Below are 27,896 nucleotides of genomic sequence, written 5' to 3' on the forward strand. Positions count from 1 at the left end.
ATACGTAGCAAAGTGATATCAAATCCATGGAATAATGAAAGGAAGCTGTGCGACTGTAATCTTTAATGAATAATCAATTTATCCCCAAAATGCAGCCTGCGAGTGGCCAAAATTGTTACTTTTTGTCATGTATATCCTAAATATTTTTATTATTAAGCTTGCCAAAACAGAAACCTCCCATTCATGCAGTTCTGTTTACTTCTCTTGCTGGCTGCTCCATCCTGTATGACACAGGAGACCAGATCTGGGACTTTGTTTTTCCATAGCATTTGACTTTTATGGATCTGTGAAGCTCTACTGCCCAGACCTCAAAAAGAGCTGTTTTCACCTGTGTTACAAATGACAATTAAATATTAGAATCAAGGGAACCTGACAACGAGCACTGAACTTTCCTGAATTCGAGTGCGACTCATTCAGATGTCTGGGTGGGCTATGAGATTAACATGTCTATCCCACCCCATCCTGCCCCATAAATGGTTATAGTTTTTCTCCTGAAAACATGACAGACATCTTATATGAATAAACCAATTTTATTTAAATAAAATTACAGGCATATCTTGTCTATTATAAACTACCATATAGTTTTTCAAAGGCACCGGTATTTAACAATAATTTAAATTTTCTTGAGAGCAGTTACCTTTTTCTGAGTGGCATTTGTAAACTTGTCAGACTTCCCTCCACTCATTCAACTCAAGCAAAATCTGTTGCTAGTTAAATGCCAAAAGTTGTACCTTCTGAGAATAATGGGTCAGGTGTTCTGAGTAGCAAAAACCCACCCTGAAATGGGGTGTTTCTTTCCTTTGTGGCACCAAAAAGACATCAGACACAAAACCCCACTATGACACTCACTCTGCATGTACTGTAAGTATTAAAAATTTAATCCAAGAGACTACTGTTCATTTGAGGTTGGAGGATTCCTTGTATTTCTTCAAGCTTAATAATGCAGTGCCACCTTCTCATGTGTGAAGAGGGAGTTTTTGTAAGAAGCCTGCCCTACAGTTCTGTCACAGACTGCATTAGCTCCAGGCTGGGCTTCTTTAAAGGCATCTTTGCTAAACATGGTTGCACCAAAACCAGCACATGTGTCTGAATGACTTATTTGTCCAGTTCTTAGATCATTTACAGAAGATTCACAGCAGGGAGACAGAGGGAGATGCAGGTGATACCTTTCAGCAGGCTGAGTCCTGCCTCAGGTTTTCTCCCAAGAAAACACACAGACCTCCAGACACTGCTGGATGTAGGTAAGGACAGAGCCAGAGCCACCAGGCCAAGGCAGTCACAGGAGGAACCACGGCAGGCAGCCACTCTTCTGGCCATCACATTCAAGTACTGGCACTTTTTGTTTCTGAAAAAGCAGTTTTTTCAAAAGGAGAGTTTGCTAAGCACCCTCCACATTCACAGCTCACTCTGGTTATTGAATCCCGTGGGGCTCACTTTGTCAACTGATTTTGTCTTATCACAACAGACTTCTGTAGTAATCCCCAAGCTCTCTTTGATACATAACCATCGTCTTCACTGCCCAGCACGGCAGAAGCTTTATACCCCAACCGTACTAACAGGAAATAAATCCTGCCCTTTAAAAAAATCCCAACAATTTAGAGACAAGAGTGATGTGGCGCAATGAAGGTAGGACTATGGCTGCATGTAATGACACACTGCATTTGGCCAATGTCTCTCTGCTGCAATTAACAGGCAAGCTCCTCAACAAAGCTGTGGATCTTCCCTCTGGCTTATGCCAACAGAAAATCTGATTTTAATGGAAGCACAGTAATGAAACGCCAGTCTTAGATTCGCAGAGCGGAGTAAATATCAATTAATTCAGAGTTTACAGTGAGACCACTGCAAAGCTGAGACACAGAGCTACAAAAATGCCATACCAATACCTAGCTTACAAGAATGTCCTGAGACAGACCTCTTTAAAGTTTGTCAAAATCTCCAAGACCCTTCAGAGAAAGGCACTGAAGAAGGGCAAACAATTATTAAGAAAAGCAGTGGTCTTTGGCTATGCATCTGCAGTTTCCCGTTTTACATTTCTAAACATAGAAATTCCTGTGAGCTAACTCTTCTTGCTTTCTGAAGTAGATTCAGCTGGATAATCCGACACCTGGTTACAAGCATCACTTCACAATACATGGAAAAGATCTAAAATAATTTTTAAAAATTACCAACTGAAGTCTTCCAAGAAGACATATCAAAGCTCAGCCAGTTTATCGTGCTTTACTTCCTGTTAGATTATCCCTTTAGAGATACAGCACCTTAATATTTGTACAGTATTAAATATAATTTATCAAGAAATGCAGAGAAGAAACTTGCATTGTTTCTGTCTATGAGAAGCAAAGTACTTTCTGAAGATCTTCAGAACAGAGGACCTCACTGATTTTGGAAAGGCATTGATGAGCCTGGTGGTCTAAAATTTGGCATTAAGAGCATGTGCAGCTAAGGAAGGTGCTCCTTGAAAAAGAGAAGGTAAAAGGTAGGTCCTAAAGATGAAGTGAACGTGTATGTTGCATTGAAGGTGAAATAGCTTTAGAAAAAGCCTTTACATTTTTTTCTGAGTCCTGGGATCCCTTTGAGCTACAAACTATTTTACTGCCTGTCTTTTTAAGTAATCAGCTTACTGCAATTAATAATTTTATGCTATTTTTCTGGTTCACACTGAAAAAAATATAGGGGAAACTCAAAAGTAGAGGGACCAGATCCTACAGCTCTCATTCATCTACCAGAGTCCAGCTCTGCATTCCCTTAGGGTCATCTGAAAATATTCAAATAATCGAAGGAATGCGCTTCTGCAGCACCAAACCCGATCCACTGGTACTGTTTGAACAGAATTTGTTGTCCCGCACTAGCCTGTTTCTGAAAATAATTAGAAAATAATGTTTTTAGAAGATGTTCTAAAGGGAAGGGCTGTTTTCCAGAATGCTCACCTGGCCCCTGACAGGTATGTAAAACGGCCGGTGGCCACCAGCGTGCGTCCTGTGCTCAGCCCTCTGGGAAGCAGAGCATGCATGCCGCGGCACAGCAAGTGCTCCCTCCTGCCCAGGTGCCCGTGCAAGTCTTCTGAAAGATGTATTAGAGCCAGAGCGATGCTTCAGGAGTCTGCCCTACAAGGGCAGTGTCTTTATATGCAACATCATTTTCTGATGTCTTTTGCCACGTATCAGTTATTTCCCTTTTGTTGAGGTTGAAGCACATCGCACGCAACACCGAGTGCTGGGGAGGGCACTCTGTTCTTCACTGGATCAAGACTTCAACTTTAGTGGAGAATATAAATACAATTTTAAATTAATTTTTTGTTAAAGTCACTCACTGCTGTGTGTAGCTGGGCATGGAGCTACTACGAAGGCAACATCTGCCCTCCCAGAGCTCACCATGCAGCACTGCACAGGCTGCCCGGTACTTGCAGGGGCAACCCAGGGAAAAGGATGTAAATCCATCTCATCCTGCCTGCAGAGCAGCACTACCCATTCCTGACCCGGGTGCTGGGTCCAGTCACGTGTCTGCTATTCCACCAAACTCCACCAAAAGAAAGGAAATAACTTTGGGAAAGAAACTAGCTTTGCAGCTGGATGCTGCCCCACTGGACACCCCTCAGTCTTTCTGGAAAAGAAGTTGCTCCAGGTGCTGAGGGAAAGCAGAGTCACTTCACTGCCTTTCAAAGCCAAGGGATAGCAAAGAGACAGGACTATCTAGTTACAAGAATGAATAACTGAAGTGGTTTTTGATCATCATACACCTCTTTGGTTCTCCTACCAAGCTTGGCAGTGTCTCTGCAGGAGTGAACACGCTACACACTTTTCAAGGAAGCACTGAATGGGTTTGCAGTGAGTAGTTCTTTCCATTTAACACAAAGCCACAAGCAGAGACATGAAGGTGTTACACAAGACAGATGCAAGACTGATTTTTTTATCTTGTTCTACTGTTTCCCAGGTCTGCACAGTCATTTATGCACAGTTACTTGCAGGGCAACAAACACACTTATTTGGACACCCTAATTATGGAAATTTAACAGTCCATTCAGCAGCAGCTGGAAAACATTTTGCTTAGCTTTTAATGAGGCAAACACACGGACTTCATCACGGCACCTCATCCAGTCTGTCCGTCTAATATTAGTCTGGTTTTCTTTGAAGCATGTGATAAGCAAGGTACTAGTGCAGCCACCACAAACCAATACCAAGCTTACCCTTTGTAAATAGAGATGTAACTGTGTAGATGTAGACAGTACTCGGGGGATGATATTTGCATAGCAAGTTGTAGTAAAGAATGAGTAAGATGGCAAATCGAGAAATGAGGTATCATTTAGCCTAAAGGTAGAGCAGGTAAACTAGTCAAGCCATATTCATACTAAATTTCATCTTCTGACTCCTGATCTCGTTCGGATGTTTTCAGTAATCCCATTTCCATGGACTGGGACTGTTTAACCTTTGCACGAACTGCCCTGGAAACAACAACAAAAAAAGAGTTGTCAATAGTTAACTCAAAGGCTCATCTGGCCATTTTTACATGGTAAAAAACTGCTTAACTCTTGCATCTCATGGGGGAGTTAGGATGATTGATTTATGAAGATTAGAAGTTGGCCACTGTGGAAGACATCGTAAAGAGGAGATAGCCATTTCAAGCAGAATCTGGGGAGAATTTAACCTCAGGCCTTAACTGTAGATACCAGTATTTTATCATGAACGAGTGCTATACAATGTGAGCATGCACCGGGACATTAGTATGTGCTACCTTTAACAACACCACCTGTACGGACCGCTGGTAAGAGCTTGCTCCTACAGACACTCCTAAGAGTGCACACCTCAAGCAAACCTCAGTGTAACATCTAGAAAGTTCAGTGCCGTGCAAGTACAAGACCGATGGCTGTGTTCACTTGGAGAGTACTACAAATCTGTGAAGAAGATGCAGTCTGGCCAGCCTCCCGGGAACTCTGCGCAGCGTGCTGTTATCAGCTCGGGGGGGGCTTGTCTGATGCTGCAGCAGCTGCCGTTCCCATCGTGAGGAGGGATGTAATATTGCTGTCACCTTCTTTAGAGTTGCCATCCTTTACACGACAAAGCAGTTACCCAGCCTTCAGTGTCGGTGCCTTTTGGACTGAGATCCAAAAAGACATGGCACCTCTTTGGTGCAAAGCAAGACTGCAAGAGCTACATATGGCCAAAGCATGATTAAATAGGGCTGTTGGCATGGTAGGGATAAAACGAGGGGTGAGAAGCATGTTTAGGACAGTGCAGGCAAAAGCTTGGTAAGGTCATGTGGGCAGAAGGTGATCACACATGGCAGAATCAGGCTCACTTTTACAACCAAGTTAACCCTTCAGTTGGAATTTTGTCAGAATTAGCACTGGGCAGTGAGGAAAAGGGCTAACTGGAATTTAGGGGATGAAACTGGCTGAAAGAGAAATCAGGTCTGATCACAGGAAATTGCTAACAATGAAACTTGTCCAATAATCTTCAATGTTAAGTCATGAAGCCTGCTGACTAAGCCACTTGGAATTAGCAGAGATGAGCACCGGGAGAGAAGATGTTGTAGTAAAAAAAGGTCTCTCCTCTTTGTAACCTTTTATGCACTTACAAATGTGGAAGACTATCAAGAAGAGCTCATTTTATGTGAGAAATATTATACTGTCAGAGCTATACTTTACGAATGTTTTTCCCCTTTCTACTGACGCAATGAGTCATGTTGTCTTCATTGATCAGCGATATCTATTTTTATTTTACCTGGCAAGACAGTCAATTACTTTGCATAAACCTTTTGATTTGTCAGTGAAACTTTTCTAAAATAAAGCTCCTGCTAGACTAAATAGACAGATCTCCAAAGTTTTAGTGTTTCAAGTAACGTACCAGCTGACGATTGTGTAATTCACTGCAAGTATAAGAAAAGCAAAGGCGTAATGCCAGCAATAGCACATGGTCAGGAACATCATATTAGTATGATCCGTCTGATTCCATTCTGGGCTCCCATTTGGAGGATAAAGCACAAAACCAATCTGTAATAAAATAAAGGATATTTAGCAGATGTCATTTGACATATATCCCATGCTGTAACATGTATTACGCTACCCATCACAAGGCAGACATTTCATTTTCTTGTAGTGCTGATTATTTCTGTGATTATTGTTAAAAACAGCTTTGCAGTCACACTCAGATGCGATGGATCATTTTACACAGTTCTGTGCAGAAATGTCTTTGAAGATGCAGAGCCAGACCCAGAGACCCCCTGCCCTTGCCCAGAGAATTAAGGGTCTGGCCCAACTAGTCCTGCAACAATCACAGTTAAACACTGTAAGGAAAGGGGCTGATGCTCAGCCATGTACGGGCTGAACTGCAAACACGGCACCAACCAGACAACCTGCCCAGCCATTGGCACTGACTCACTTCTTCTCAACACACTCTAGGAATGTGTTACATGGTTCAGAAGATGAATAACAAATTAATAAATAAAGGCGAGCCATGTGTCTATTTCTTCTGGGCCATCCAGGGAAAAGGGCAGGTTCTGAAATTACGTAAAAGAGGACCCTTCTCACCCAAGGCTAGAAGTTCATGTGAAATACGTAGCTGATTTGTTTATTCAGAGCTGGGAAAGCTCAAATTCATATTGATGCATAAGCCGGGAAACTATTAATCCCATGGCTACACAGGGGTCTGCATGACAAGCACCAGTCCTCTGCACTGCCTAATACTCTTCAAAGTCATCTCTCAGGAGTTTAGCTGAGAATTTAGGAGCTGGGAAGAGGAGGAGAGGAAGGAGGAGGGGAGGAGTGCATTTTGCATTTCCATGCAGAAAATTCAATGAATGAGGGTGTTGATGATGCTGAAAGAAAGTCCCTTTACCTTTTACAAATCTGTCACGCTGCAGCCAGTATGTGGTTTTCAGTCACACATACAGTTGAAGTCTGATGTGGGTGTGAAAAAAGCCTCACTTAAATCTCTTGTATTTTTAGTTCGTCAATTTTTTACTTTGAAACAAAACCTACATTGTCTCCAGAGCTAAATAACTTGTTCTAAAATTAGACTAGGCAGACAACAAAGAATAAATGGTTGCATCTAATTCCTCTTATGTAAAGCTTCTTAAATCGCCAAAGAAAAGTTTACAAACAAGAAAATAAAACACCAAGTGCTGCAACACCAGGTTCTTGAGTTCACTTATAGAAAAATACTGCTGTTTCGGAGGTCTGTCTTCTTGCCAGAGCAAGTATTTAAATATTTGATTTCGTGCTGAGTGTCCAGTTCTCCTAAGGAACAGCAAACATTTTTATTAATCGTGTCTGGCCAGCATATAAAAAAGGGAAGCCAGTCTAGACATGCCGGAAAGAAAAATCACTGGAGTGACCTCAGTTCTCCACTATAAGATGAAGAACACATCAGCACTAGCGCTCCTATTTCTTTGTTACAAGATTGCAGCAATTCATTAAATTCTCTCTCTTGTTTGACAGCAGAGAAAAAGGGTCGCTATCAAATATCTATTAGTTGGAGAGAATCACAAGTAAACGAAGGCCTGGCAGCTACATTTTGAAGAGTCCTTTTGGGAGCCACATCCCTGAAATATAAAAGTTTGGGCTGTTACTTCTGCCTGATTTCCAAACCCTGGAAAAGCAGGAGGCTTTACCTCACTAAAGCTCTTAACGTGAATCGGGAACTCAAATACCTTTTAAACCTGGGTTGAAATACTTTGGAGAAAGTAAAAAGAGGCAAGCACCATGAAAGAAAATTTGCACCTTCATTCCTCTTCATGAAATGTCCATGGGTGTGTCACCTCACCTGTCCAGCACTCCGCTGGGCACCTCCCCACTGCTGCGGCAGCTCACAGCGGGGACTGTCCTCATAAAGAACAGCCTGTACTGCCCGGCTGTGAAATCACTGCCTTGGGCTGGCAAATTTTGAACAGGATGTTACAGAGATCAGAGAGGATGTTCAGTCACAAGGGAGAGCTCAACAAAACCACTTGATCTTTTTTATTAATTCAAATAGAAGACACTAGAAGTGAAACGGCTTCTACATCTGTAAAACAGAGATGATAAATACTTTTGTGTCTTTAAAGGGACATTAAGAGTTCATTGTTTTCTATAAGTCCTTTGAGCTCTGTGTTTAAAAGGCATATTACATCACCCGTGAAACAACTGCAAAGGGGTAAATGGCTAATTTTGGTGAAGGAAGAAATTCTTAAGGCAGAAGAGTGACCTACCTGCCAGAACCAGCTGCCTTGTAATATGCAGAGGCTTGTACGGAGCATCTCTAGCACAATACTGCCACGGAAGAAAACTTCCAGAAATATGCAGACAGCAGCTCCAAAGACAGCAAACAGCAATAACTGATGAACATGAACATCCAGCATGGCTCTCCCATGAAGATGGTAGCAAAAGAGAAAACCTGGAATAAATTAAGTGATCAGTTTAAGATATTTTCTTCCCTTGCAATCTCCCTGCATCTGCTTTTAGAAAACAGTGAACCTTTAGCATTTCTCTTTATGCCAATCTCACCTTCTCAGTTGAACTGAGAGTAATTTTTTAAGACTGATGCCTATGTACTGCGTTCTCCCACTCTGAGCTCAGACCGGGAAACTGCATGGGAAGCTGCAGTTCTGTCATCTTTCATTTAAAACACATTAACAAAATGTCTCATTCATCTGTCTCTGCAGTGTAACAAGAGGGATGATATATGATCTACCGTGTGTACAGAAAACATAAACTGAGTGTGTCTCCAGTGCAACTCCAACGTGCCATTGCTGTGCAAGTAAATGCATTCCCACAGGCTTTAGCTATCAAGTTGCATCCCATGTCAGTACAGACACTGAAGCACATGCCCGAGTTGCTGAGCACTTACCCAAAACAGGCTTGTGCTGCTTTTTTCATAACATTTCTGCTGCTGTCTGAGCCAGTGAGGAAAGCACAGCTACACCTCTGCAGTGGGTGATTGTGGTCTGGGCTGCAGTGCAGACAAACCCTCAGCAGTTTAAGGAGGGCTGAGACTGATCTTTTTTATGCATTTCAGGGAATTAAACACGCAGCTCCCACAGGCTTATTCTCTAAGCCTGATCTGAGGTTCCCATACCAAAGACTGATAACCCCTCTGCAAGTTTCACATGCCCCTCTGCAGGGAGTGGTAAACTGACCTTCAATAAACACCGCTAAGGAAAGCATCATCCTGTCCATGGCCACTGGCAAAGCGTTGGTCCCGTGAGCCACGATGTCAACCAACCCCGAAATGCCGTAGAAGAGGTACATAGTGGCATGTTGCCAGTTCATCAAGTGATCCCAGTGCTTTTCTTCATAATTATACAACTTCAGATGAGGTCCATCAGGAACAAACTGCTCGGCCACCATTCCTGTGCGTGAAATGAGAAGTACATTTGCCCTGGTACTTAAGATATAGACTGATGATAAGTCTTTATGCAAACAATAGAAGCAACAATATACCCCCATGCAGCATAATGCCAGTCAATTTGGGGCTTAGTCTGACTGCCTGAGAATTGCTCTGGGTGATTGCTATATTTTGCTCCCTTCTGCCCAGTTCAGCCATTCCAAATAAAGTTTTTAACGTGTTGTCCAAATTCAAGTGAAAATGCACAGAGGGCTTAAAGATATTAATTTTATTTAATTTTTCAGGAAAATAGGCAGTGGGTGGAGGAGAGATGAAACAAGTTGGTTTGCTGAGGCAAAGACCACAGAGTGAGCTCAAGCATATATTAAGCATCACATAATCTAGAGAGGAGAAAGCCAGAGGAAACCAGGCTTCAGCTCCACTCCTGGTGGGACTATTTGCATCTTGCAGTTTCCAGCAGTGAAAATTGAGACAGCTATTCTGTGCAGCCTTTTTTTTTTAAAAACAATTGCTATTGTAGTAGTCCTCTGACCGAATTTCTCAGCTGCCTTTCCCAGTGGTTCAAACATGAGCATAACACATGCTAAAGTCCCCAAAAGAAAGATTTACCATTTCAGTCCCCTGCAATATGGAGGATGGCAGAGTTCAGATTCTTAATTCAAAGGGGATTTTTCCTATAAAGCCATAAAAGGAAATCCCTCCACCATGCAGAGTTATTAAAAGTCCCATGAGAACATATACTGAGTTAGTATTTGAACTGCTGCTCCACCGCCTCCCTTACCTTGGCCCCTCGGTGTCTTGCTAACTAGCTGCAGTACTCCAGCAAGGGGAGAGCTGCTTTTAGATACTTTATATGATCAATGAAGTTTTGGAAGGGTTTAAAATATGTTAAGTTTTTAAAACATTAAAGTTAATGATATTGTTTATAAAGTGTGGGCCAGCATCCTGCTGTACAAATAGATACGCTGCAGAGCAAACGCAGTGTTTTTCCACCTTTATTTCAAGTTTTCCTACACAGAAACAGCAGGTTTTACTCCTTCTGCTGCTTTTACTGTTTGTTCTTGACTTGCTTTCTTGTCCACATTTTTGACTGGAATTTAAATTACCATATGTTAAAATAATAGCTTTTTTTTTCAGGGTGAAAATAAAAACACTAGACGAGTGTTTTAGCTGTCCAACTACCTCTAGACACTGACTGGGGGATTTATAGGAAAGATGTCTCCACTCACACCACAGAATGAACACTATTATGTAGGTTTTTATAATTTTTTAAGGCTTATCAAAGTGTATACTGTACACAAAACATCACTTCAGTGCTGATGTATCTTAACTGATATAACTCGCAGAGGGGAAGGAGAAACAAAACCAAGATTTTGGCACAGCCTGCACCTTGATTAGAAACCAGGCAGCTCTAAGCATCTAAGGAAGAGTAGATAGAATCTAAAAATCTAAAAATACTAAAAATTAAGATGTTTTTTAACTTGAGAGCCACGTGTGCTGAGCTCCCCAGGTTCCCTGTCATTAAGCTTATTTACTCTATAAAGGTAAATTGCTAACATACAGCCTGCTGGAATGTAAACAAGAACTAGGCACTTCCAGTTGGCTGCACAGCTCACTAAACCATCCCTGGGGGTTTGTACCCAGGCCAGTCCTCAACAGAAGGAGAAACAGCCCCCCCCCTCCCCCCATTGCAACAGTCCTGCGGCAATAAGATCTGGAGTTTAGTCTTTCTTTGTGAATATTTTCACTTTTGAATGACATTTAATGAAGAAGCATCTGCATTTACATATTTTTGTCAATAACTCAGTGGAGACTACCAACATCTGAGACAGCTGGATTCTAGATAGAAAAGCAACGCCTCCACAGTCTCGGGCTCCCACCCTGCGTGCGAGAGCCCCTTGCCTAAATACCTTACCTGCCTCCCTACAGTGGTGAGCAGCACATGAGTGCTCAGATGGACCAGCTGTGAAGTAGTCAGGAGACCTTAAAGAAGCTCCAGAAGAGCGCTATGGATGGAAACCATGTTGCAGTCATAGCTATGTAATTAATAGCAGGAGCCCCACTAGTTCTTAGATTCACGGTGTTTAAAGGACAAAATACTAAACCACAATCAGATATGTTTTATCAGAGAACAAAATTTAAAAAAAAAAAAATCAGAGAAAAGAAATTAAAAAAAAAAAAGGCATAGCCTTTTTGTTGTCTGCTCCAAGTCCACCTTACTTACCAATCAGGGCAAAGACAGCCTTGATGATCCCCTCAACAAACTCCAGGCGTTGAAATCCTGCCCTGGAACCAAGGTAGCAAGCATTCTTGTTTTTTCGACAGGCGTACTTCAGTGGATACTTCACTGACCACCATAAGCCAAAAAGAAGGAAAAAACTTCCAGGGAGAGCGTGCCCTTTGAAATTGCCCATGGTTTTCTGCTAGGAGATACCTGAAGGTGAAACAAATGCAGATTGATTGTGGGAATAGCAGGAGAATTCTGGGGGTTATAATTTTCAAGCATTTCCTTGCATAGATCAAAAGGGTGTCACTGAATTAAGTACTCACACTTTATTTAAAAATAAATTTGGGTACTTATCTTCCCTGGCTGTTCAAAACACCCAGCCAGTCACCCCAGTTTCACAGCTTTGCAGAATAAGAGACCCAATTGCAAAGCAGCTGACCTGAAATGCAGAGCTGGCAGTTGGCAAGTTAAGTGAAAAAAAGCCATAGTACACCATGTCATGATGTTGAAGTTGTACAGCAAAAGAGAGAACACGAACATTCACCATTTGGTTCTTTCACCTTTAGAGAGGGTTTTATGTTTCTTTACTCCACCAACAAAAACCAAGATAATACCTGACTGAAGGAAAAATTAATTGTATACAGATCCAATGGGTAACTATTTACTAATAAATTGTATTTTGTATTTCAATCCAGATGTCTCATTATGATTTACAAACATCAAGCCATTCTCAGTATTTGATAGGTGAATTATGGACACATATTATCAAGTACATCAAGTGTACTGAGTGACAAGGTTATTAGCTGGTCAGTGTTACACAGTCATTTAAAAGCAGTGCCATTAATAAAACCTCGTCATTCTGGTCATCATCCCAAATTTTAGGAGGGTTAACTTAGCTCCAATAGCTTCTTCGTTAAAATGACAGTTCTAACATTAAATTGCAATTTTTCTTTAAGTTGTTATAAACTGAGTTGTACATCATGACCCAAAGGCATACTAAATCTTGGCACAGGCAACAATCAAGAATAACCACTTTAGAAACATTGGCGATCTGTACTTTCTGTTATTATAGCTGCTGACTTAAAAATCTGATCGCCACACTGCACTGGAGCCATCTGGTTATGAACAGAACATAGACGCTCTGGTATATTTTTCTTTTCAGTAAGTATTTCCTATGGTCAGCTCTGCATAAGAAGTTTTAAACTGTGGCTTGTGGGCCATGGAGTACTTGCAGATGGTTCACGTAATGCTGTCTGGTCACGTAGCGTAAACCCTCTCCTGCTTCTGGAAGCAAAACTCCACTGAAAGCATTAGGGGTTTTAAAATTTTTTTTAAGAAGAAAAACTTTTCCACATGCACAGGTCCTGAAGCTGCCGTAAGACTATTACCCAACTGCATGAGGAGAAGTGACCTACATAGCCACAAAGGAGAAGAAAAAAAAAATACAAGTGTTCATGCATAGCATGAGGCTGGCTGGGATTTAAACAGGGATGCTGAAGAGGGTCCTGCCCACACTGTCTGGCCCCCTCCTCTTCCAGAGCTGCTTTCTCCCACTTTAAGAGCTGCAGAAGGGGAGGGGTGTGCTTTAGAAGCTTTCCCTGCGTAAAATTCCCCCTAGCTCATTTCTAGGGAAGTATTACTGAAGTACAAGTTTGTAAGTTTGTACCCTCAGTCAGTTTGCAGATGACACCAAGTTGGGTGGGAGTGTTGATCTGCTCGAGGGTAGGGAGGCTCTGCAGAGAGATCTGGACAGGCTGGAGCGATGGGCTGAGGCCAACTGGGGGAGTTTCAATAAGGCCAAATGCCGGGTGCTGCCCTTGGGCCACAACAACCCCCAGCAGTGCTACAGGCTTGGGGAGGAGTGGCTGGAGAGCTGCCAGTCAGAGAGGGACCTGGAGTCAGCAGTGTGACCAGGTGGCCAAGGCGGCCAATGGCAGCTGTAAGGGACTGTGTTGGACTGCATCTGTCTCAACATTGCTGTTGCACCACCACCACTTCCTGGCCTCGGCACCCTGTTGCCATGGAGGAGTACGTTCTGAAGGAGCGAAGGGTCCCCGACGAAACCACGACATCCGCCTGAAGCTAAATCGGGGTGAGGAAGACACGCGGGTCGGCATGACCAGTGCGAGCGCCTGGGCATCCGCGCATGGAGGACCACGGGACCGTGAACCCCATGATCGGGGTAAGACGTGCAGGCTGGCACGAAATGGGCGGACTCTTTGGAGAAGTCGTGGGGACTGGGACAATAAAAGGACTGCGTACTCCTCCCTCGGTGCACCTTCTTCGACACCTGTTACTTGGAGCACCATCACCTGCACCGAGCCCGAGCCAATGGAACATCACTGGATCCCCGGTGGTGGCGGTAATTAGCTGCATCTCTACCGTTTTCTTGCTTAGGGATTCTTACTTTCCCTTTCTTTTCCTCTCTGTCCTATCGCTGTTACTAATTGTTATGGCAAATAAAGTAAACAAGGTTGTATGGCATCTGACCTCGTTTGTGTCTTAATTTCACTCCTGGGATCGTTTAAGAACCCTTCAATATCAGATTGGGACAGCATCCTGGCTTGTATCAGCTCTAGCGTGGCCAGCAGGGACAGGGAAGGGATCTTACCCCCGTGCTCGGCACTGGTGAGGCCGCCCCTCGATGAGTGGGTTCAGTTTTGGGCCCCTCACTCCAAAAAGGCCATTGAATGACTCGAGCGTGTCCAGAGAAGGGCAATGGAGCTGGTGCAGGGTCTGGAGCACAGGTCTGATGGGGAGGGGCTGAGGGAACTGGGGGGGTTTAGTCTGGAGAAGAGGAGGCTGAGGGGAGACCTCATGGCCCTCTACAGCTACCTGAAAGGAGGGTGCAGAGAGGGGGGATGAGTCTCTTGAGCCAAGGACCCAGCGTCAGGACAAGAGGGAATGGCCTCAAGCTGCACCAGGGCAGGGTCAGACTGGCTCTTAGGAAGGATTTCTTTGCAGAAGGGGTTGTTGGGCGTTGGAATGGGCTGCCCAGGGCAGGGGGGGAGTTCCCATCCCTGGAGGGGTTGAAGAGTCGGGTTGACCCAGCGCTGAGGGATCTGGTGGAGTTGAGAACGGTCAGTGTGAGGTTCATGGTTGGACTGGAGGAGCTTCAAGGGCTTTTCCAACCGAGATGATTCTGTGATACAAGAAAATGGAAACCTGATACTGGTTGCCCAAGCAAGCCCACGTCTGGCTGTGTCCTCGCAGGTATTGCCAAGCGCTGGCATGCACGTATGGAAGCCTGGCAGGAAAGCGTGCCGAGATGGCTGCAGCGAGCCTGGGGAAGGTTCCTGGGGAAGCAGCACCTGACAGACAGGGGGACAGCCAAGGGGGGAACGAGGGACGTGTCTAAGTATTCTTATGAAACATGAAGGACTCCATTTGGGATTTCTGCTGTGTGGGGAAGGGCCCCTGCATGCCACTTGTCTCCCGTCAAGAAGAAATGGAAGGGTGCCGTGCCCAGAGCTGCTGTGGGGGGCTTTGCCATGGCCGGCCAGCCACTCAGATCAGAGCAGCAAAAGCCGTGAGGAGGAGCAAGCAGTGGCAGACCTGGCACATGGCTCTCAGCCTGGGCACCCCAGCCCCCAGGATGGTGATGACCACCTCCATCTCCGCGCACAAAATGCTGAATTAAGCTCTAAACCTCCCTGGGGCTGAGCATGTGTTAGCGGTGCCAAATCCTTGTGAGCTGAGCATCTCCGATCCTGGCCCAGGCCGGGCTGGACACGGCAGGAGGAGGAAGTGGCAGCCAAGGGTCCAAGGGTCAGCAGAGCCTTTCTCTGCCTCTTCTACCTCCTCCACCACCCTTAAAGTCCCGCTGGGTTAATGCCTGTGTGTTTGATTTGCTGGTGGGGAAAGCACTGTTCATTTTTGAGCAGCCTACGGCGCAGCTGGGCTCTCAGTGGTATGGCTGGGGGGCTCAGCCCCACAGGTTAGACCCCCACCATCTTGCAGAAGAAGTACCTCATTTCAAGACATCTTTAGGTCAAAAGGTCTGTCCAGCTTGTGCATCACTGCCAGTACTCACGGAGCCATTGCTTGCCTCAAAAAAGGGCAGTACTAACAGGAGCTGACGTTTTAGACAGTCACCTAAACTTTGCTTTAAACTTTGAAATACTTCTTTTGTTTTGGAAGCCTTAATTTCTGGTTATTCCAAAATTTGCTGGCCTGAAAGGCATTGCTGTCTTTTCAGACATGTTTTTTTCCCTTCTTTGAATGAAAGGAAGAGGGAAGGAGTGGAGAGTGGCCTTTCCTCTCCATATATCTGATCTCACTGAATACCATTCATTAGAAAGACTTTATTCATTAGATATTTAATTATTCACCACAGGTACATAGCACTCCAAATGGAAAGATTTACCCTGTACCCCACATCAAAGCGAGATACCAGATTAAAAAGGTAAATTAAACCTATGAAAAGCCTCCCTCTAGGAGAGTACAGCTGCAGTAAGAGACAGATGAAGAACAGTGTGTTAATGTCATTTGTAGTGCAGGGTATACAAAACTTCAAAAGTAATTCTCAATCTGTAAATTCACACCTGGGCTATCTAGAGCTCTAATCACTGCAGGATTTTTCTGCCCTAAATCTGGGTAATCCATCAAGATACTCTGTTAAAACTATTTTTTTGCCTTTCAAAACACAGGAAAAGAAGAAAAGACTGATACAGCAGCCACTTCTGCATATCCAATATAAACAGAACCAGAAAAATTGATTTTTTTGCTATAAACAACACAATCATGTATTATTAGCTTTAGAGAGTGTAAACTTCAGTTTGAGTTCATCCAAAGATGTTAGGGATTATTTGTAGGATTTCCCTAGAAAGAGACACGTCAGATCTGCCAGCCAGCTGTTGTGGCAGACCCTTAGAACACGGAATCTCAACACAGTTGGCTTCATAAAGTACTTACATGAATTATACTTTAAATCCTTAGTAAACCTGAAAACATCATGACAGAGCTTGCCTTAAAACTGATTAAACTTCCCAATTCATGACTTTTCTCTTACCAGGCCTGAGAGTTTATTTTGGCAAGGCTAGGAGTCAACTGCCACCACTCACAGTTCTGATGTGACCGAAAAGCTTTGCCTGCAAGTAAACAGGGTGATATTACACAGTTTGGGGACTCAGAATGACACTGAGGACACGATGAGGATAAGCGGAGCCTCCCCTGCAGGAAGATCACTGTGGGGTCGGGAGGTGGATCTGGGAGGTGTGAGGCAGGGGTGCAAGGGGAGGTGGAAGGAGAGGAGGACAGGACAGTGGTCTGCTGCCTTTCCACACTGCCCTTCGGCATCCCTCTGTGCCGCCTGGGAGAGGGCAGCTTCTGCCAGTTCTGCACAGCTTAGGAGCCAACCAGCTTTGGTATCTCAGGTGCTATTTGTTGGACAAAGATGGCATCAGCGTGTTACGGCAATACTTCATAAATTTGAGGGTTTATTTTTTACAGATCCTTATCCCATAAGCTGGCAAACAAATCACTGGAGGACTGATACTGCAAGATGTGCAAATTCCAGATCCTCTTCCACCCTCGGTGATTTCAAGGCCAGGGGTGCTGGCAGATCAGATATTTCCAAGAGCCACAGCCACATGCTTGGCAGCAAACCTGCCCTGCTGCACACCACCTTCCTTAAAGCACATCATCTGCCAGAGATGCAAACAGAGAAAATCCTGAGGCCGGGTGCCATGAGGCCTCGGTTTGGTCATGCAGGGTGTGCCCACACTCCCTCCACGCCGCCCAAAGCCACTCAACTCACACCAGGCGCTCCACATGGACCTGCAGCCGGTGACCTGCTCGCACAACCCTATCCCCGTCCTGCTCCTGACCCTGCCAGGCAAAGCCAGCGGTGACGGTGCCCGCAGGAGGCACACGGACACCCGGCATCACCCAGCCACAGCCCTCGCCACGGATGACAGGGTTTGGCTTTCCAGTGACCACAGGCAGAGTCCCTGACCATCGCTGACCGAATCGCCCGTTCCCTGCTGCGCACACCCCCAGGATCCCTCCAGCCTCACTCAGCTTTTCGCGTGTCCATCCTGAAGCCCAGGACCCTTCCACCACCAGCAGCCACGAGGCCACAGCAATCAGGGCACTGGCAAAGCAAATTTTGGACTCAGGCAAAGAAAACTTTGGACTCTACCTGGGAGAAGCTCATCCCCACCAACCAGCAGGGCCACCACTCCGAGGAGCGCACCCAGGAACCAGCAGACAAGACGCATGCTCCAGCCCGGATCCGGGCTTTCCATAGCAAGTACTGCTCAAAAAACGGCTCTCAGGAGGGTGTGAGGCATGTCAGGAGGGGAGGCTGCTGTCAGGGTTCAAGGGAACCCATGGGCCTTAATTGCCTCAAGCAGCCCCACTCAGGAACCACACCCCGGCACCCCCACCCAGGGGGCAGGTGGGAAAGGAGGGGAAGAGCAAATGCAGTTTCCAAGTGAGCGTGCAAGAAAAGGTGTATTTGTGGGCATTAAAAGCTGCCTTTTTAGCCTGAAAATTATCTCACCCTGGCAGAAGAATGAAAGGCAGGCAAGAAACAGACTTACATGATTTATTTAAACATCTTTTTCAGGAGGGATGTTTCATAACATTTACTGGTTCGATTCCTGACCTCTTGAGGCCGCCCGAGTGGGGACTAAGGCAAAACTCACAAGTGGTATGGAGAAACTAGCTATAGCACCTGGTTACTCAGACAGCTTCTCAATCACTTCTTGAAGAACTAGATTAGTTTTCCTTTTTCTCCTTCTCCCTTTAAAAAAAAAGGCAGGGGCTTAGGCAGCATAACCTGTGCTTGATGGGGACCCAAGTGGCAGCTGAGACAGAGCTAGCCCGGCAGCAGGCAGCTTCCCTTCCCTGCACATTCTCCTGCCACAGCAGTACGCCTTGCAATTTCCTGTGTTTATCAAGCCCTGGGGGATGTTAAAGAGGACAGTCAAGCAGAAACGTGGGTTTTTTTCCAGAAACGAACAAGTTACGAGGCCACAAACTCACTCTGCTGCAATGCATTCATTTCTGCTACAGAGCCTTAGGATAACAGAAGTTGAAACAGAAGCTTGAACATTAGCAAAGTTACTGCAATGGTAAAAAAGAAGTGTTATTTTTCTCCCATGTGCTAGATTAGGAAACAGTGATGTGGAGATTATAATATTCAATACAAAATGTTTATTTATCCATAACAGCCACAGGAATCGATCATGATGTCAGTGAGAATAATGAAGCCAGATAAGAGGAGGAAATAACACATTTGTAGACACTTTCTAATCAGAGCACAAGCTGTGATCACACAGCTTCTACTGAAAACTGGAATCTGGCAAAGTTCAACGCATCTAAGACAAAGAAAACGACAGAGGCATTTACTTCCCTCCCAAAGTTACCTACTTGCAGTTGAAGATGTATTCACGAGGCAAGTACTTTTTATCCTGCAGCCATTAAATTGTAAACATCATGGAGAGCCACACTGATCTGAAAAACAGTGTCTGCTGCAATTACTTTGTTCACTAAACGAGGTACTGATTTCACGTCACTAAAAGCGTTTCAGCAGCTACAGCCCCACATTCCCAGATGAGATCACTGCTCTCCTGTTAAGGAAATACTCAGCGGGCACCTATAGCTCCTCCAGAATTAAACTGGAACGAAGTACTGTGCATGCTAATGAAAGCAGGACTCAAAGATTTCTCAAAACGCTAAAAAATTCCAGTGCAGCCTTGATATTTTTGGCTTACAGGTGTGGGAGATAAAGATTTTCAGGTCAAAAAAAAGAAATGTCATGAATAGGCATCTCTGAAGCCTGTAAGAGAAGAATTCAACCCTTGATAAAATATTCAGGCTTACAAGACAGGGATGAAAACCAAAAATCCCAAAGAGGCAGTGGCCAGAAATCTATCCACTGGCCTTAAAAAGGAGGCACTCATGACACAATCTTTCATAGTGCTGAGTTTGGGCCAACAACCTGAACTACTCTATTTTTCCCAGTGCCTTGCATCTGTCAACAACTCCTCCCTCCCCGATACTTGTCCTTCTCAGCCCTCTGAGTGCTTCTCACTGTGTTTTTTCATCTCTCATGACCCTCAGTTTTCTGGCTTGCTTTCCCCTTTCTCTGTGCATCTGCTGACTCTGTCTCTGCTCCCGCAGCCGAGCAGGCTATCTCCAAGGGTTATCCAGGGACAACAAATACTCCGTAATAATCTTACCATTGGCTCTTGATATCAGAGCAGCTGCTAGTCTGTGGATATGAAATTTTTGGTCTTCGGAACTGCCAGTTTGGGGCCTTTTATTCAGATGTCCACAAGTTCAAAAAACATACACACACAAAAAATTAGATCTTGTAATTGCATGGGATAAATGAGAGTCATTTTTTCCTGTGAAAGATTCATAGTTTCTTTACTGTCCGTAAAACCTGGTATTTCCTACTGCTGCCTGAAATAAAGGGTAAAATAGCACGGGTATGTGAATAAACTATTGTAGGTATGAGAATGCTACCTCCTGTGGGAGTACCGTTGGCTTCAGCCCCCGCAGCCACTTTCCTGCCCGCAGAAGCCCAGTGGTGGCCGCTGCCTCCCGTGGGGTGACCTTCCAGCTGTCCCCTCTGCAGAGCAGTGGTTCCCTTCCCCGCAGAGGCTCACAGCAGACTGCTGCCCTCAAAGCGAGGTGCTGCCAACGCACACCTCCTCCCAACCCAGCAGACTCCAGCAAGTTTTTGATTGTGTGCCGCAGCGCTGCTGGACCGACGGCGCAGTGGAAGGACGTGCTGTGACCTCCCACTGCTGTGCTGTGCTCTTCACCAACATCTGAGACTGCCTCCCCTTTCCAATCCACCTGGCGCTGGGCTCAGCTAGAGCTCCTGATGCTTCCTGATTTTAATCTGAATGGTGCCAGCTAGTGAAATTCCGATATGCTCTCTCTTTTTAAAGTCAATCCCATTTATTGTCTTTAAAACGATCAGAGTCACTTCAGCGAACAAACTCTGCAAGACCCTGGGTATTCCTCAAGGTCCATGGTCAAGCAGAGGTCATGCTGCCAGTAAGAAGATTGCTCCCTGGGTACTCTGCCAGAACCAGTTTTGTAGGGTATAATCCCTGGCTGCTCCTTGTAATTCCAGGCATGCTCACCTACATGTTCTCCGCCTCCTGGTAGACACGATTAGGAAAATGTCAAGAGAGCAAAAGTTTGTTGTATCAACTGATGCTTTGTTGCTCAAAGCCCAGCTCTGGAGAGGAAATGAAATAAAATATGATTCGGTTTCTGCTATCATCACTTTTATGGACCTCCCCTCACAGTGTCTTCACAATACACTCAGGGCCTCAGTGGAAGGATCTAGTAAGACTGCAAAGCTGACAGGACCACTGGACTATCACAAATATTTGTATTAAATACTAATGACCACCTGGGCTGTAAAAGATTCTGCATTTGCCACTTACAGAGCTCTTTACAGACTGTTAGAAGTTGCTGCAATTGTTATTTATGTTTCCAAATACTTCTTGAAGACAAGAAGACAAAACCCCCCAAAAAAGTTGTGTGTCTACTGAGAAAACTCAATGTTTGAGTGATCTAAAATGGCATTTTCCACCTGCAAGGAAGCCAGGTCTGACAGAGAAAAGTGAGGAATTCCATTCTTGCAGAAGGACAGGTCCTCGGGTATGAAGGACAGGGCTTGCCAACCTCAATATGATTTATAATCCTTTGGTTGTAAGGGTTCTTCCCTTATCATAACTACCAGTGACTGTGCAGAAAAAGCATTAAGATTTCTCTTCATGATGTACAGTACCAGATACTGGGGTGAATGAGAAAATGGAATATTACAAAGAAGACCCTGTTTTACAGAATTGCCAAACACTAACAAAATATGGTAAGCAGAAGTGTCATGCTGTGCTGTGCATACTAGTAAGCTTTCATCTTAAGGATAGTCTCAAGTTGACAAAAACAGGAAGGGAGCTCATCTCAACAAATGCAAGAGCATTAATAAGTCCTTGATGGTGTTCATAGGAAGGACTCAGTTTTCTTACCGAAAAATTACAAACAGGCTCAGTTAGCCAATGTGATGCTCATAACAGCAACAGTATGAACCTGGGCAGCAAGCAGGTGACACTTGCAAGAGGTTAACTCCTCCTTTCCCCTGCTAGGGAGGAGACTGGAAACCAGGGGCACGTGTGTCCAGAGTACTGGCTTCTAGTGGGACACTGTACTGCATCTTGCTGGCTCCTCCTGCAGAGATCCAGCCACTCATTCTTGAATCTGTGCTTTCTGAAGTTATTCAGTTAAGTGATTTATAACCTTCAGCCATCCTGTCTGTCTGTGGAATACAGCTAGGTAGTGTGAGCCCTCAGGGCTCTTGCATGGCAAAGTGATTCAAAATAAATGTTTAAATCTCATGGATTTGGATGCTGTAATGATATGAGTGTTTGGGGCTTGCAACATTGTGTTGTGATAAGAAGAAAAAAAGATAAAAAGCTTTCTTGTCAGTAATTTCCATAAAGCCATGCAACAGAGCAGGTAGGATTTGCACCTAGAGCTTTGCCTTGCCTGACTTGCCTTTGTACCTGGAAGCTTTCTCTGCACTCTTGTCTGTCAAGATCAGGGTGCTTGTTGTACTGCTTGTCACAAGGGTGACCAAATACGCTGCCTCTACCAACTACTGCTTGGGGGAAATACACTCTCCACATCAGAAAGCTGTGTGGATCAGAAAAGGAAGAGAAACACTAATGAGTAAATGGGAGCGTTGGCAAGGCAGTCGGTAACGTTGATAACAGCTGGGAGAAATGGCTGGCTGAGTTAGCCCAGATAGAAAAATCAAAATGCATCAGAGAAACATGTATGGTTCCTCTTTACAGGTCCACCTCGTACTCAGGCTGCCCAGAGAAGCTGTGGCTGCCCCCTCCCTGGAAGGGTTCAAGGCCAGGTTGGACAGGACTTTGGGCAACCTGGGCTAGTGGAAGGCGTCCCTGCCCGGGGCAGGGGAGTTGGACTAGATGGTCTTTAAGGTCCCTTCCAACCCAACCCATTCTATGATTAAAATGTTATAGGAGGCCCTGATTTAGGCATAAATTGATTACAAGGGACTTAAGTCTCCTTTTTATCTTCTGGAGCAAAAAGCAGCGCCAGAACTCAATGTCTGGCTCATGCTGCACAGTAAGACAGGAGTGCCCTGGTAGAGTGTCACTCTACTAAAAACTAAGATATTTCAAAAACAATGTTTAATTATTTATAATCCCTGGGTTTAGGAACTTGCCCTGCTCATAACTCGGAAGAGACGATCAAACAGACTACTGCTGCCAACTGCAAGTGAGCATGAGCGTGTTTGGTCACATCTAAGAAATAGAGTAGGAACCAGCTGACAAGAGTTTTGACACTGAGAAGTCTTGATTCATGTACGTCTTCAGACTGGAAGCAAGGGGTCCATTTCTGTGCTGCTGCACTGGCCATGTGCAATGCGGAGTAAAATGGTATTTCTAGGCAGACTTGGTGTGCAAGTAAAGAGTAAACAGAGAGCAGTTAGCCTCAACACAGGCATAATTATTCAAGCCACTCCTCAAGGTTCATTTGACTTTTCTTCCCCAGCAGTTATTTCTACCCACACTCTCCACAACTGAGAGAAATCTGTTCAGTTTACCCAGCTCCATTTGTAAAGAGAAAAATACAGGAACAGCTCACATAAGCAACCCTGAAAAGTGGTGAAAGACATCTGAGTGAACCTCAGAAAGGGAACTCCAGAGTCAGTGACGAATTTGCACCTAGAATGGATATTGAATATATTCCTTTCACAAATTACAAAGTGCTTACGTGACTTACAGTACAACATATGCCATAATTTAAAGAGGTCTACCAAAACAGTAATAGAAGGTGATGCAAACAAAGTTATACATACTGGGGAAATCACAAGTCCTAGGTATGTAAATGCATAGTAATCATCAAATATTCAGTTTAAACCTGAAGAAGATAAATACTTTGTTTCTAAGTACTTTAGTTCCTAAACTCTGACATTTCAGAAAGCCACTTATCAGAAAGATAATAAAATGTTTGATACCGTGTCAAGTATTAAGTGTTATTAGGAGAGCAGAATATGATTTATTGGTGAAAAACTGTTTTTCCGAGGGTTATTCTGTTTTGAAATAGAATAGAGAGGCTAAGGATAATCTAATTTTAGAGTTTCTCGTGGCTACATTTAGATTCTCCTGGTTTCGCCTGGCAGTTCCAGGTCGGATATACATCTCCATTTGAGACAGTCACGAAGGAAGGAGGGAAAACCCGTCACCCAAGAAACTTAAAACTAAAGCGGACGTTTCCTTCACCTCCCTAACACTTACCCCCCGCTGTGTGTAACGCCCAGAGCCGCCGCCGCAGGACCCCTTGCCCAGGGGCAGAGCCCCCCGCAGGGCTGCGGCGCCTCCGCCAGCGGCACTGCGCGGAACCCGGGGCTGATTTCACAGTCCCGTCCGCGCTTTTACCGCAGGAACCGCCCCCCCCCCGTGGACCGAGCTAGGGCAAACATGGAGTAGCTCTTGTCCTTTCACCCGGGAACACTAAAGACCCCCCAGCGCCGCCCCCGCCGCTGCCCGCCCTGCCTTCACCCCGCGCTGCCCGCTCTGCGCGGGGGCGCAGCCTGCGCGGGGCAGACCCCAGCCGCGCCCGGGGTTCGGGGGAGCCGGGCTGCCCTTACCTGCGCCTCCCTGCTCCTGGCAGCCTCCTCCTCCGCCCTTCCTCACCCCCTCCAGGGTCTTTCGCCGCCGGCCCGGGCCAGCCCCGCGGCCGCGGGACCCTCCAGCTGCGGCCGCCGGAGGATGCGCCGCGGCCGCCCCAGATGTTTGCGCCGCGGCCGCCCAGATGTTCCCCCGGAGGCCCCGCGGGGGGCGGGCGGGTTCCTCCCCGCCTGGCCGGGGAGGACCCAGGGCAGAGCCAAACGCCAGGGGCTGGGGGAAGCGGGGCTCCCGCGGGGTGCGGCGCTGCCCGGTGCCCGGCCCCGCCCCCAGGAGAAGCGGCCGGGGGCTCCGGGCCAGAGGCAGCGGCTCCTGCTCGCCCGGGATGGCTAGGAGGAGTAGGAAAAGTAGAGAGGCTTTCTGACACGCAAGCCCTCCTTCGACCGCTGCATGTAACAGGCTTTTTTTTTACTTGCCTGCCTCCCCCCCCCCCGCCGTGGTTTTCTCCACGAAAATGAGCACCCGTGGCTGTCGTTCCTGTAATTTCACAGGAATGTATGGCAGAGCCCTGAATCCAAAAGAAGAATGTCTAAAAATAAAATTGAAAGGATGAAGACACAGTTTTCTTTGCAAATGTCATGCTGTAGCAAACGGTGTTCTTGACGTTACCGAAGCATTCTCGGTAAAACGAGGGGCACCTTGTGCTGCAGCACCTCTGTTACATCAGCCAGCAGTGAGCACCAACGAAATCCTCAAATCTTCCATATGGAAAAACCCTCCTTTGGATATTAGCCAGGAAGTTGTGATCATCGGATTTTGAAGCTCTGTTTAAACTACACCAGAAGCCCCCCTGACCCTTCGCACCCCTGTCAGCATCAAGCCCTTGTGCTGCCAACCTGCCCTGCGGCTGCTGGACCAGCCAAGCCGAGGTGCAACTGCCCAGCAGCCAGCCATCCCTCGCACGGAACTCTGAGAAACCACCCCTCCCAAGTCCCCTAATTCAAGATTTCTGCTTTTCAGGAACTGAAAGCTTTTTGCTTTGGGAGTTTCGTGGGTGAAACTAACTCCATGTAAAGATTAAAACTTAGATCAACAGTGCATGTCTGTTTGACAGGTTTTCACCCTCAGTTATCTTCTCAGCCAGCCTTGTCCATGCCGGTCTCATTAGTATAAAGTGACACTTTCACTATGAGATTAATAGTACTCCAGCAAATACCCTTCAGCATCTGGCAAGCAGATGCCTTTGCAGGTTGGGTGATGTAATGAGTACAGAGAAAAAAGCAATTAATATTTTCCAGAAGGACCACCTCTCTGTAAACAGTGTTTCAGAAATCCAGCCTCTGTGGCAGCTGCTCCCCTTTCCTGGTCTGAGCGACTTCTTTTGCAATTGTTTTTAGATGGCAGAATGCATCTCATGTAATGGCATTAATTCTTACCTAATGGATATCCTTCTGTTGCAGAAGAGTTTTCAGTTAGACTAAGCTAAATCAGACAATGAAACTGATAATTGTAATTACCTCATCTATTTACCACTGGTTTGATGTATTTGTCTTGGCAGTGGAGCAGAAATCGCTTCCTGGGATTCCTCACTTCCATACATACTTAAGATGACTTAAAAGTGATTCTAAGTAATGATTAGTGTCTCCGATGTCAAAAACTCCAATCAGCATCCTGGAAACCCAGCAGGGATCCTGCATTTCTGCAGGGACCATTGCAGTGTGCATTAAAGTAACCACAGAGAGGTGTGTGCATAGAATATTCTATAAAACTCTTATGGACTACAGAAACAACAAAGCATCCTTTGCAACTTTTTACGAAAGGTCAGCAAGAGGCCAACAGCACTGGCACGTTCAGTCAAGTTCAGATCTTCCTTCTTTTTTTATCTTATTCTTTTTACCTTACTCCAAAGTCAGGAAATTAATTGACCGTACCTGTTCCAAACTTAAGATACATGCCTGACACACGGGCAGGCAATTGAGCCCTTCTCTAGGTGGAGGAATAGAGCATCCACCCATCTCTGAAAGGGCTACTTGTGCTTTCCAAACTCTGGTTGGTCAAAGGAGACAAGAAATTATATAACACTTGCCTTACTTGCTGGGACAACATATTCTGAGAATTAATACAAACCCTTATGTCATGCAAATACTTTAAAGAAATTTAAATATGTAAAAATTAAGTAAAATAAGTGAGAAAGACTTGCTCAGATCCTAGCTGTTTTCCTGCCTGTTCAGGATTGCTTTCTACAATTAAGACAATTTAGATTACTAATAGATCCAGTTTACCAGTTTGTAACTAATAACATATTGGATCCACTCCACTTTTCTTCCTGCTTAACGTGCCCATCAGCAAAAGCACATTTGTCTTCAGGTGCTTAATGGTGTGGTGAGTGTTAGGACTGTGCTATGAATGATTCTGGACAACCATTCAGTACCTGAACGCGTGGGTTTGATGTGATTGACATTGCTTTTGCTCTGTGGTAAAGTGACCACATAATCATACTGTGTACCCTCTCCAACTCGGTAAGAACATGATATCAAGTAACTGCAGATAAAAACTGCGGTTTCTAAAATAGAAGAGCAAGATTTTCTGAACAATACAGCCCAGGTGCATCCTTTACGTCTGCCAATGTGACAGACAAATTTACTATTTCTATATGCCCTTGCGTCCTCCCAGTTTTGCCTGGAAAATTCCTTCATAACTGGGAATTCCTCGATTCTTGCTGGAGTCAAAGTAAATAGCATCCACAAAAATCAGTAAGGAACACACTTTAAATAAATCTCCATTGGGCTTGAGTCCCTAAGATGCTTGCAAAGGAGACTTTTTATAGGCATTTATTTGGTTGTTCACTGCTGATACTGAGCATCGCACCTGAAGCAAATCATAAAAACATTTCTTCATGGCTAAGCCTAAAGCTGGGAGGTGAATTTGCAAGTACTGCTTGAACTGCTTTTCACAGGAGTCACCTGAATGAAACATTACAAGGGCAGATGTCTGTGGCTCCGAGCCCCACAGGCTCATTGCATTTAATACAGTGCCTAGTTGTTTACTTCATCGGTTACCCTAGGTACCAGGCTCTTACATCAACCATATCTCCTTACGTCACTATTTGCCCACAGTCACACATTTGTGCCTGGATCCAAATACTCGTTATAGACAAACCAGAGTTATACATGTTTTAGGATTACTGTAACATCTACAGTTTGGCCCAGAAGGTGAGCAGGAGCACTTGGAGGCAGATGAGCTAGTTCAGCCTTGGGGTAACGGTACCTTTAGCAAGTGGTGGAAGCAGATGAAATGCAGCGTATACGTGTAGCTGGCACTGATAAAACAATTGATCTCCAGACAGAGCACCCAGAAAGTTAAACAAACAATTCTGGCCTTGCAAAGTTTACACAACAGTTGAAAAAAGAGCAAATACATGTGTTGGCTACGCCTTGAGGTAAAGCGAACATTGACATTCTGTTTTCAATACAACTTGTAACAAGCAAAATAAATAAAAAGTGAATTTCAATACAAAGATCCAGCTTATGACAGGCCAAGTTTTGGAATGCTAGTAGGGATATTTGCTCTTGGATGGATTCAAAAGATACTGATTTACATCTGTAAAGTTTAAAGATGCTTCTAGGCCTAATTCTGCCATCAGTAAAAACGTTAGTTACATTGTACATGGTATTAAAAAATTATTAATATTTATAATTATTAATTATGTCGTTATTTGAGACGCTT

The 27,896-nt window shown here is 45.0% G+C and overlaps 1 protein-coding gene across 1 annotated transcript; it reads right to left on the reverse strand.

Annotated features, from left to right (window-relative positions):
- Window positions 1-511: 511 nt before the first annotated feature.
- On the reverse strand, window positions 512-24,458 carry TMEM45A (transmembrane protein 45A). Its single transcript, XM_074816766.1, has 6 exons — window positions 24,194-24,458; window positions 11,539-11,748; window positions 9,106-9,318; window positions 8,179-8,363; window positions 5,838-5,983; window positions 512-4,435 (listed from the first exon to the last, which is right to left on the reverse strand). The coding sequence occupies exons 2-6, from the start codon at window positions 11,726-11,728 to the stop codon at window positions 4,342-4,344; spliced, it is 828 nt and encodes a 275-aa protein (XP_074672867.1). The 5' UTR covers window positions 11,729-11,748; window positions 24,194-24,458; the 3' UTR covers window positions 512-4,341.
- Between the last annotated feature and the right edge of the window lie 3,438 nt (window positions 24,459-27,896).

The sequence above is a fragment of the Strix aluco genome, chromosome 2 (genome assembly GCF_031877795.1).
Source record: "Strix aluco isolate bStrAlu1 chromosome 2, bStrAlu1.hap1, whole genome shotgun sequence".
Lineage (NCBI taxonomy): Eukaryota > Metazoa > Chordata > Aves > Strigiformes > Strigidae > Strix > Strix aluco.

Coding starts and splice junctions, on each gene's coding strand:
- TMEM45A (XM_074816766.1), bottom strand. CDS start 11,728: ATGGGCAATTTCAAAGGGCACGCTCTCCCTGGAAGTTTTTTCCTTCTT. Junction 9,319..11,538: donor GGCTGTCTTTGCCCTGATTG/GTAAGTAAGGTG, acceptor TTTCACGCACAG/GAATGGTGGCCGAGCAGTTT. Junction 8,364..9,105: donor CTTAGCGGTGTTTATTGAAG/GTCAGTTTACCA, acceptor AATTTATTCCAG/GTTTTCTCTTTTGCTACCAT.